The sequence below is a fragment of the Gracilinanus agilis genome, chromosome 3 (genome assembly GCF_016433145.1).
Source record: "Gracilinanus agilis isolate LMUSP501 chromosome 3, AgileGrace, whole genome shotgun sequence".
NCBI lineage: Eukaryota > Metazoa > Chordata > Mammalia > Didelphimorphia > Didelphidae > Gracilinanus > Gracilinanus agilis.
Window position 1 is genome coordinate 655,435,460 of NC_058132.1, and position 11,920 is coordinate 655,447,379.

At 38.4% G+C, this 11,920-nt stretch overlaps 1 protein-coding gene across 1 annotated transcript in view; it reads left to right on the forward strand.

The window, feature by feature from the left end:
• Positions 1 to 11,920, forward strand: part of KCNAB1 (potassium voltage-gated channel subfamily A regulatory beta subunit 1) — a 434,965-nt gene that overhangs the window by 305,344 nt on the left and 117,701 nt on the right. Inside the window, exon 5 of the mRNA XM_044669530.1 lies at positions 10,412 to 10,428. Within this exon, the coding sequence (XP_044525465.1) occupies positions 10,412 to 10,428 (17 nt within the window). The remainder of the gene's footprint in view (positions 1 to 10,411; positions 10,429 to 11,920) is intronic.

The following is an 11,920-nucleotide window of genomic DNA, read 5'->3' on the forward strand; positions in this document are numbered from 1 at the left end:
GATATCAGTGACATATTTTAAGAAGGGAATCTTGTCCTATTGCTGAAGGGTAGAACATTCCATCTTGGCTCAAAATAGAATTCATGACAATGAATTTCCTTTTAAATCCTCCCCTCTTCTAAACTTCCTTCTTACAGGGACACCACCATTCTCTGAGTCACCCAGCCTACAACCTTAGTGCTCTTTCACTTCATGTATCCAATCATTTGCCACACTTTTTCATTTTTACCTTCACATCCCTCCATCATGTTCTGTCATCTCCACTCATATAACCATAGCTTTTATTTCAGCCTCTCCTCACCTTCTGCCTCGACTATTGAATTAACTTTCTAATTAGTCTCCTTGTCTCTCCCCACTCCACTTCATCCTCCACTCAGTTGCCAAGGTGATTTTTTTCTAGAGTATAGGTCTGACTTATGTCACTCCTTAGCTCCAAGAGTTCTGGTGGGTCCCCATTGCCTCCAGAATGCAATAAAGATTTGTCTGTTAGGCATCAAAAATCCTCCTGGTTTTCTAGTCTTATGTTCTGCTCCCCTCCACACATTCTATTGCAAGTCCTCAAAAAATGACTCTCCATCTCCTGTCTCTGTGTCTTTGCATTGGCCTTAAATGTTCTGCCCCTTCACCTCCATTTCTTGGTTTTCCTGGCTTCCTTCAAGATTCAGCTCAAACTCTGTCTTCAGCAAAAGGCTTTCCTCAACACTGCCCCATCTCAGATGTTACTTCTAACCCCTATTGAATGACTTCTTGTCTACTGTTTATAATCTTATATGTACCTAGTTATTTACATGCTGTTTTCCCCACTGGAATGGAAGCTTCTTGAGGGCAGGTATCCATTTTGCATTTTTTTTTTGTATTTCCAGCTCTTTAGATAGTGCCTTTCACAAAGTAAGTTCTTCAAAAATACTTGCTGACTCATTGACTCACATGATCAATGAAAGATGCAAGCCAAACACAATGAAATATTTTCACATTTATATATTTATATTACATAAGAGATTTACATATAGCACATATTTATGTTATATAATATATTTAAATGTAAGTACATATTTATATTATATATTTCCAAACACTGCACATTTAGATTATACAATATATGCACATATTTTGCATATTTTGCATATTTTGTTTTTATAGATTGCCTCTTTATATATTAATGATTTCTATTATGTGACATATAATAGATTTATATATTACATATTTATATCATTTCATTGGGATGAAATTGTTGGAACCTGAATCTCTTTTTACCTCTCTTTGTATCCCTAAAATTTAACACTATACCTAGCATATTATAAACTTTTAATAAATTTTTTTGATTGATAACAGAAATAATGACCCCAGGGGCAGCGAGATGGCTCATTGGATAGAGCCAGGTATAGGATGGGAGGTCTTGGGTTTGAATTTGGCCTCAGACACTTCCTAGCTATATGACCCTGGCAAGTCATTTAACCCCAATTGTCTAGCCCTTAGTGCCTTGAAACTGATACTCAAAATCAATTCTAAACAGAAGGTAAGGGTTTAAAAAAATAAATAGTAGTCCCAGTCATTCAAGAGGCAGTCTTCACAAATCATGGTGTCTGTACCCCAAAAGTCTTTCTGTGATATCTAATTTTACTCTATCCCTGTGCTCCTAGCCTTAGAACTGCCTGCCCTGCTGTACTCCTCCAACATCAGGTTGAACAGTGGATCATCAAAATCAGTCAGTTAGTGAAGAAGCATATATTAAAGGCCTCCTATGTGCCAAACCCTGTGCTAAATTCTGGGAATAAAAAAATGAAAAAGACAATCCTTGCCCTCAAGGAGCTTACCATCTAACATAGTGATCACAGTAAACACTGACAGAGTGAGTCCTACCAAGGAATCAGCATTTCTGTCCATCCAAATCCATCTATTCTCACTCTACTGCTGCATGGATCTCAGGAAAATGTAGTCCAAATTGCTGATGGGTAGACTAGAGTTTCAAAAGGTTAAGCAAACCTTTAACCCAGCAGTTCCCCTACTTGACATATATTCCAAAGTGATCAAAGTCAGAGGGATGTATCTCATAGATACAAAAATATTTATGGCAGCATTTTTTGTAGTAGCAAAGAAATGGAAGGAAACTGGTGCCAATGGATGGTCCATTCCATTGGCTGAACAAATTGTTATGTAAAAAACAATGGAACATTATTGTGCCATAAAAATTAAAGAATGAGGAAGTCAGATAAACCTGGGAAGACTTGTGTGAACTGATAACAGAGGGAAATAACTAGAACCAGAGGGATGGGGTACATAATGATCATAATAAGGGAAAGAGAAATAATACCAAAGATTCCAGAGCTCTGACCAATGAGGTGGCCAGTCCTTACTTCAGAAGGCTGGGAATAAACCATGCCTCGCACCTTTTGGTAGGATCTGGGTGCAGAACATGGCACAGGCATGCAGACCCAACCAATACTCTGATTTGTTTTACTTGAATATTCTTGTTTGTTATAAGGGAGAACTTTCTTGGGGAGAGTGACAATGATAGAAAAACAAAATATTTTTCTAAAGGAGAAAATTTTAATTATGCACTAATTTCAAAACAGGGGAGACAGAGGTAAAGCAGTAAACATCTCTTTAGCTTAACCTAGAAAACCAAAATTCTGACTCCTGATTAAATTTCTTTGTCCCAACAGTGCATGAGTCTGAGACATAACTAGGGTGGGAGTTACTAGATTTTGCCCATTGCAGAAAATTGAGAGGATATTAAAAGCAATCATTCTAGGGTGATTCCTCCCAGTGGAGGTAAATGCTTAACAACTGGCTCTCTGGCAAAAAAAAAATATACCTAGGAAACACTATAAAGTTTAATCTGCATTATTAACATTTTCTCCATCACTTTTTTTTCAGTCTAGACAATTGTCAAAACAATAAATCAATGGAGTAGCTAGGTGACTCAGTAGAAATAGAGAGCCAGGCCTGGGGATAGGAGGTCCTGAGTTCACATCTGGCCTCAGACATTTCTATGCCGGGTGACCCTGGGTGAGCCACTTAACTCAATTGCCCAGCCCTTCCTGCTCTCCTGCCTTGGAACTGATACTTACTATTGATTCTAAGAGAGAAGAAAAGGGCTTAATAATAATAAATCAAGCTCAGATTGTAGTGATTGCTTATTTCCAAGGTAAAAACTTAACAATCAGCCATTGCTGTTGTTTTCCAATGGGCTCCAAAATATTTCTGTTTCCTCTTCCTTCTGAAAAAATGCTATGTTCTGAGGCCTACATCTTCCTAGATTCCAACCTACCTTCCTACCTCACCTCTATCATCTGTCACAGATGCACAAATTGCTAGTGACAGATCAATTCAGGGTAATAATTCTGGGCTTCCTATTGCATCCTAATTAACTTTGCAATTTAGCAAGAAGTTTTATTTCCAAGTTCAATGTCTAGAGTTGGAATTGAATTTCTTAGGAAATAAGATGTATAAGCACATTGAATTTTTTAATGTAATATTTTTCAAAAATTGGGTCCAACTATGTTTTCTTACAAGATTGTTAATGTTTTGTTTTGTTTTTAACTGTGCTAAAGAGAAAAGGGATTTGGGTCCCTCATCAAGAATGAAAGATGTATTTATACTTTTTAAAAGCAAGGGGGGAAATGTGCCCTTTAAATAATTGAAACTCCAGCTCATGAGAGAAGATCACATTTATTTTGTAACTCTGGGATTCTTCGTTCAAGCACTTGGTCATTTCTAGAGTACAGGGTATTAATGGTAGATTTATGGTGCTCATTAGAAACAAACAAATGAATTAAGTTAGGCATCTCATGTCTAAGCACTCAAAAGTTTGGGGAGTAAAGAAATGCGATTTTGAAATGTTTTCTTTCTTTCATCTTTAGGTATTCTTAATTTTCCCTTCTTTACATTCCTATTTCTTTTCTCTGGTCCTGATTTTCTCTAAATCTTTAAAAAGTCTTCAAAAACAGAGTTAATTTCAATTCAATTTATTTGAATAAACCTTTCCCCAAGTGCCTGCCACATGTGAGGAAGGCACCGTGCTAGATGCCAGGCATACAAAGATGTAAAGGAAACATCCCTGGCTCTATAAGGAAGGAAGGAAGTGACATGGAATAGTGGAAGCAACGCAGGTTAGAGTCAGAGGACATGGATTCAAAACCTGTCCTGCCACTTTCTGGCTCTGAGTCTAGCCTTTGTGATCCAGTTTTTGATCTGCTCTAAACCTCGGTTTTCTCCTCTATACAATGGGGGCTCCAGACTACATGACCTCTAAGATCTTTTCCAATTTTAAATCTTTATTCCTATGCATACATGTACAGTAATGAATAAGCACAAAGTAATTTGGATGATGGGAAGAGAAAAGAATTAACTGAGTGATCAGGTAAGATCCCACATGGGAGCTAGAGGCTGAGATGAAGGAATTGAGGCTGAAATTAAGCCAAGATTCTAAGCGGGGAAGGGGAGGAAGCAGTCTAAGGTCTGGAATAAGCCACAGAGGCAGGAGATGTCATGGCATGTGTGGAACAGCAAGTAGAACCCATTGGACTGGAACATACAGTGTGTGTGGAAGGAGTCATGGGAAATCAGTCTGAAAGGACTTTAATCCATTTTATAGCCCTTTTTTCAAGAGTCTGTGTAATGCAGTTAAAGCAATAAACAACATTATACCCATGAGCCTTAGAGAAGGGATTTCAAAGAACTGTTCCAAGATATTTTTTCATCCTCTCTTACAAAGTGATCTCCTTGTTTTTTGCTAAGAACAAAGAACTCCTTACCTCCGAACTGGAAAGGAATCTATTTCCTCCTCCATTCATCCCCCACCCATCTCCCAACTCCTGGTGTGCTTTTGATGTCCTGTCTCACACACACACACACACACACACACACACAATCATACTATACACACATATTGTATACACTCATATACACACACACGTGCACATACGATTGCACCAAATATCATCTTCTATGCAGCACATTCTTGATCTATAAAGAAAAAATGGCTATTTTAAATCCTTCCCAAGAGCCAAGATTTGATGTACATTTTTAAGACTTAAGGTGCCTACAAGGGAGGTGATCTTGAAACTGCCAATTCTCCCAGTGGTATTCCCACAAAGAAGTTGATTCTCCCTGCTCCTCCTCCCTCCCTCCTCCAACTCCTTCTTCCCTTCTTCTCCTCTTTCCCACCTCTTCCTCTTCATTTTCACTCTCAGTAATAATACCGGGCTTCATCAGAGGGTTGGAGTCAAAAGGAATTCTTGGAAGGAGCCCAGCCTTTTCATCTTAATTCCAAATCCCCTTCTTAGAAGAAGGTAATGCCTCTGAACTGGTAAACAGAGAATTGTGATCCCACGACAGGAGAGGAGGGCTCTCTAGTGGGTGTTTAATTGGACCCAACTGGAGCACTGTGTTCATTTCCTGCACGTTAACCTTTCCCGACATTGCTTGCAGAAGTTCTTCACAGGAACAAAAGCAAGGGGGCATGCTGATGGAGCTTGCTGGCTCTCCGGTGACTTTCCCCCAAGAATCAGAGTAATTCTGAACACAGCCATGTCACTTGGCTTCCTCTTGATTGCCAGCAAGATGCCAAGAATTCTTGTCACGAACATTGAAAGAAAACAATCCCAAAGAATAAACACAGGACCTGTCATCATTTCACAGAGTGAAAATGACCAGCATTGTTTGAAGAAACCCATTTGGGAATCGGTCTCCCAGGAACATAGCGAGGAAGTCTTTTTTTTTCCCTCCTTCATTTATTTTATCCCAAGTGTTAAGTCAAACCTGCTCTGAGCTGTTTATGCCTCAAACATTTACTAGATGTGACCCTCGGCAAATCCCTTAACAACTCTTAGCCTCGGTTTCCTCATCTATAAGATAGAGATAATAATAGGATAATATATTAATAATGGGAATAAATAATAATGCATAAAGTGTTTTTCAGACTTAAAGCTCTATGTAAATTCTAGCTATTTTTCTTATTATTGCTGTCAGGTGAGGAAGGCATTCCAGATTTGGGAGAAAGCCCAAAAGTACAGTAGTTAGAGGGCTGGGCTTAGAAACAGAAAGAACTGAGTTCAAATTTAGTTTCAGATGTTTCCTAGCTGTGTGACACTGAAGAAGTCATTTAGCCACTCTTTGCCTCATTTTGCTCATCTGTAAAATGGGGATAATAATAGCAACTACCTTTCCAAATTGTTGTGAGGATCAAATGAGATGACATTTATAAAGCACTAGGCATGGTTCCAGGCACATAGTAGAGGCTATATAAATGTTAGTTGTCATTGTTGTTATTCTCTTCCTAAGGAAAGTTTATGAAGGTTAAACACCTTTTTTCTGGGTTGTTGGGAGGGTCTGATGAGATCATGTGTGTACAGTGCTTTGCCTTAAAGTCCTATAACAAATAACATCTTTTTGAAGGATTACTGGGTACATGAAGAACACCAGCTCTTGAGGCAAAGGACTGTTTTAAATCCTTCCATGGACACTTACTACGCACATGGCATTGGGTACTTCCTTGGTTCTCAGTCTTGTCATCTGTAAAATGAGAGGGTTCTGGAGCAGCCAGGTGGCTCAATGGATAAGAAAGCCAAGCCTAGAGACAGGAGGACCTGGGTTCAACTCTAGCCTCAGATATTACATAGCTGGGTGATCCTAGGCAAGTCACTTAACCCCCATTGCCTAGTCCTTACTACTCTTCTGCCTTGGAATCAATACCTAATATTTTTTCTAAGAGAGAAGGTATTTTCAAAAAATAAGAGGGTTCTATTAGATGAGCTTCCCTCCAGCCATAGACCTCTGATCCTGATCCCAACTCCTATTAAAATAAACCCTTTATTCTGAAAATATATCTCAAAATAGCAATGGATTCAAGATCTCCTAGATGAAGGCAGTCTCTCCAGATTATAGCCCATCCAAATCTTCCTCTTGTTCCATTCTTCTCTGTTTTCTCCCAACAAAATGACCATCTTCCTCTAGACTCTCTTATGCATTTCATGAGTCCCAGAGCAGAACTGAGGCTGTTTATCTGTTATCCATCACTTTTTCCTCTTGGATGACATTCCTTGTACGACATAAGTCACTGCTAGGCTATGGCTGGCTTACGCCCACTATGTGTCTCTCTATTGCCCTCTGGTTCACCCACAGTTTTGATTTTCAGGAGGCTGGAGTGTTCTGTGATTCACAGCCAGATGACATCACCAAGAGAAGGTTGGTGTTAAAAAGGTGAATTTCGGTTTCAGAGAGAATCTTGAGGTTTTGAAAGCACTGTTAACTGTTCCAAATGCACTCCAGCTTGATATGCTTCCATGCTGGAACTAGCTCAGCCTCCATCTGCAAAACCCATCATTTATAGACTCTGAGTGGCCAGTTCAATGAGCTGCCCATTCAACTGCACGCCATATTCAAAACAACAGGCATTTTTCATCCATATAGTTGTTCCAGAGTCAATTGTTAGTCTTGTTTCTTTTGAGAGGCTAATGATCTCATCGAAGTAACCCTCTAATATTCTGGGGGGATTGATGCAATTCTGAAAATAGGAGTTTTAAAGCAGAAGCATTTGACCTGAAGTTCGTAAATTCTGAAAAATACTTCAATAGCTACATTTTAATATCATTTCCCCTTACCATCTCATATTTCTTATTGGATGTCTTTATTTTTTTATTTTTTTAATTTTTTAATTTTAATTTTTTTTCTTTTCTTTTTTTGGATGCCTTTAAAAATATTATTCTGATGAGGTCCATCATTTCCACCATACTGCTACCAGCTCATCACACACACACACACACACGTCTAACAACCTCTAATATAGAGCATCTACAAGGGAACCTTCTATTCAGACTCTCTCCTGGACATCCTCCATGGCCACACTGAACATTTTTAGTGAGCTTTTGTCTTCATATTTAATGCTTTACTTGATATTAATAACAGGGTTATGGGTTTATCTGTTAAGGAACATAGCATTCTTCATTTTTCCACCCAATCTACTTGTTGAAGGCTACATTACTAATTAGTTGAGTGTCACTTCTTAGGAGGAATACAAGGAATAAACAGTGGTCTGGTTCTAATGGCATTTGACTCTTACAGATAGAAAAAGAAGATGAACCTATCATGTGCTTGTTGGAGAGATTTGGATTCTAATTCTCCAGTCTCTGCATTCTGACCTTAAAACAGCAGCTTAAGCTATCTTGAACTTCTTACATGAAAGATTCTAGACCAGTGATTCCCAAAGTGGGCGCCATCGCCCCCTGGTGGGTGCTGCAATGATCTAGGGAAGTGTGATGGCCACCGGTGCATTTATCTTTCCTATTAATTGCTATTAACATTAAAAAAAAAATTTCACAAGTCATATAAACAACTCATAAGTCATTTTTCAAACAATATTTCTGTTGCTGTATGTAACATCCTCTTGGTTCTTCTAGTTTCACTCTTCATAATTTCATGTAGTTCTTTGTTTTACCCAAATTAACCTATTTGTTATTTCTTATGGTGCAGTAGTATTCCATCACAACCATATCCCACACATTCCCAATTGATGGGCATCCCTTCAATTTCTAGTTCTTTGCCAGAAAAAAGAGAGATGCTATAAATATTTTGGAAGATATAAGTTCTTTTCATTTTTTACTTTAGGAAATAAATCTAATAGAGGCATCACTGGGTCAGAAAGTATACATAGTTTTATAATTCTTTGAGCATAATTCCAGATTGCTCTCTAAAGTGGTTGGATCAGTTTACAATTCCACCAATAGTGTATTAGTATCCCTATTTTTCCACATATTCTTTTAACATTTTACCCAATCTGATAGGGTGATATGATATCTGGGTTGTTTGATTTTGCATTTCTCTAACCAAAAATGACTTAGAGCATTTATATATACTCATATATAACTTTGATTTCTTCATCCCCAAATTGTCTATTCATATCTTTTGACCATTTATCAATTGGAGAATGGCTCACATTCTTCTGTATTTTACAAAGTTCTCTTTATATTTTAGATGTGAGATTCTATCCAAGAAACTGTCTATAAAATTTTTCCCCAACTTACTGCTTTCCTTCTAATCTTGGCCAAATTAGTTTTATTCGCACAAAAACTTTTCAGTTTAATATATTCAAAGCTATCTGTTTACTATCTCAAGAAGTTTTCTATCTTTGTTCATAAATTCTCCTATCCATAAATCTTATAAGTAATATGTTCCTTGTTCTTCTCATTTGCTTATGATATATTCCTTTATGTCTGGATCATGTATCCATTTTGATCTTATCTTAGTAAATGGCATAAGATATTGGGCCATATCTAGTTTCTGTCAGTTTCTGGTGATTTCCAGTTTTCCCAATAATTTTTACCAAATAGTGAGTTCTTCTTCCAAAAACTTGAATCTTGACTTTTGTCAAACACAAGGTTACTATAATCTTTTACAGTTGTTTGTTGTATATATGTTCTGTTCCCCTGATTTACTTTTCTATTTCTTAACCAGTACCAACCGTATAATTTTGAAGTTGACCTTTGAACATAAGCATTCAGGAGGACACTATAAATAAGCCAAGGGATCTAAAGCAATTCTTTTCTTTTTTAAAAAACCCTTACCAGGGCAGCTGAGTAGTTCTGTGGATTGAGAGTCAGGCCTACTGACGGGAGGTCCTAGGTTCAAATCTGGCCTTAGACACTTCCCAGCTGTGTGACCCTGGGCAAGTCACTTGACCCCCATTGCCCACCCTTACCACTCTTCCACCAAGGACCCAATACACAGAAGTTAAGGGTTTAAAAAAAACAACCCTTACCTTCTTTAGAGCCAATACTGTGTATTGGTTTCAAGGCAGAAGAGTGTTAAAGGCTAGGCAATTTGGGGGGGGGGGAGTTGTGACTTGCCCAGGGTCACACAGCTAGGAAGTATCTGAGGCCAGATTTGAACTCAGGGTCTCCCATATCTGGTCTGGCTCTCAATCCACTGAACCACCCAGCTGCCCCCAATTTATTTTCTTAAATAAAAAGCTCCACTCCCACCTGTAAAATAGGACTAGTAACTTTCCTAGATTTCAAAAGTCTGGAGGAAGAATCAGTGGATCAACAGCCCAGTTACATCTTGTCCCATGTAGTCGATAGCCCTTCTTTGCTTCTTGTACATTGTTATTTTAAACTATTGTCAAAAGCACAGGTGTCAGAACATATGCAAAGCCAGTCAGGTCACTGCACAAAAAGGTGATTAAGGTAGCTGATGAAAAGGCTCATTTGTGACTGCATTTCTTACTCTGGCCAGATGCTCATTAGCAACATCCTGGAAGCCAAAGAAGAACCCCTAGCCCCAGCAGCTTGGTTCCAAAAATAAGGGGCAGCTTTTAATGGAAATACTGGCAGATGCAAAAAAAGATTGGAGGAAAGCAAATTTTCTGCATCATGTGAAAATGATTGGAGGGGGCTGTGGCATGGCAAGTGAGGGAGAATCAGGGATGAAGTTAAAAACCAAGAATAACATTAGCTCAAGAATTTGCCTTATTGAGAGCGTGGAGAGATGGTAGCCAAGGAGACTACAACTTCTTTCAATGTGTTTTAGGCATTCCTAAACTCCTTGTCTTCTGTAACCAGACTTCCAAGAGGAAGACATAGTCATTCCTTACTTCTGAGCAATAGAGGGATCTAAGGATGAGATTCCATAGTCTTAACGTCTCCCCTCTACCATTATTTTTCAGCAGAGCCTCTTGGGATCTTAATCAGAGTCAGAGCCCGCAACAGATACTACCTTATTTTTGGCCTTGGGCAAATCACTTTTTCTAGGGTTCAGTTTTTTTTTACATTTATAAAAGAAAGGGGTTTAACTAGGTGAATCTCTAATAACCCTGCCAGGTCCAAAACTTATTTTAAAAAATTAAATATATTGAGATGTATTCTGGGAAGTCAGGGGATAGGTACCATTTTGAAAGTTTTTCCAGAGCTAAATCTATGGGAATGGTTTTCTATAAAGCCATTATATCCATATTTGCAATAAAAGGCATGGGGAATTAAGGAAGACTGTCAAGGGATGGGAGGAGGGGGTTGGGGTCAGGGAAACAACATGGTAGAATAGGATATAGAATGTGAATGAATACAATGAATTATGACATGAAGTAGAGATTCTGAGACCCGAAATCTGAAAGTAGATTTGGGTCACAATTTCCACAAAATCAGTGAATTTCAGAGTTAAAAGGGACCTCAGAGGCCATCAAGTTCAACCTATACCCAGAGTTCCTTCTATAACATACTGAGAAGTAGTCATCAATTCTCTCTCCTTTAAAGACTTCATTGAGGGGATCTCACTGCTTCTGGAGACAAATTATTCCATGGATTGTTAGAAAGGATTCTTGTTCTATCAAGCTTTGATTGATCTCTTTGTAACTTCTGCTCATTTCTGTCAGGTCATACCTTCTCTGCCCAAATAGCTACCTGGTAGTCTACATGCTATTCTCCACATATAGTTTAAAACTTCATCTTTTTTCTCTGGGGCTTTGAACAAGCTTCTCCCGGTCCTTAAATACCCTCCTATCTCACCTACTTGTAATATCACTAACTTTCTAAAAGCTCAGCTCAAGCATTAATTCCTCCAAAAAGGCTCTTTTGATCCCCTGGTTGCTATAGCCTCTACCCAGAAGTGACTTTGTATAAATTGTTCATTTATTCTCTCATGTAGATGCTATTATACACACAGCTAGAAATATAAAGTCCTTAAGGGCAGATACTCCTTTTTGTTGTTCTGTCTTCAGTATCTAACACAGTGTGTAGAAGATTATGGGTACCAAATAAATGTAGTAGGAAGGGGGAAGGGAGGGAAGGAGGGATGAAAGAGAGAAGAGAAAAGGGAAGGAAGGAAAGAAGGAAGAAAGGAAGGAAGAAAGGAAAGAAGGAAGGAAGGAAGGAAGAGTGAAGGAAGGAAGGAAGGAAGAGTGAAGGAAGAGTGAAGGAAGGAAAGAAGG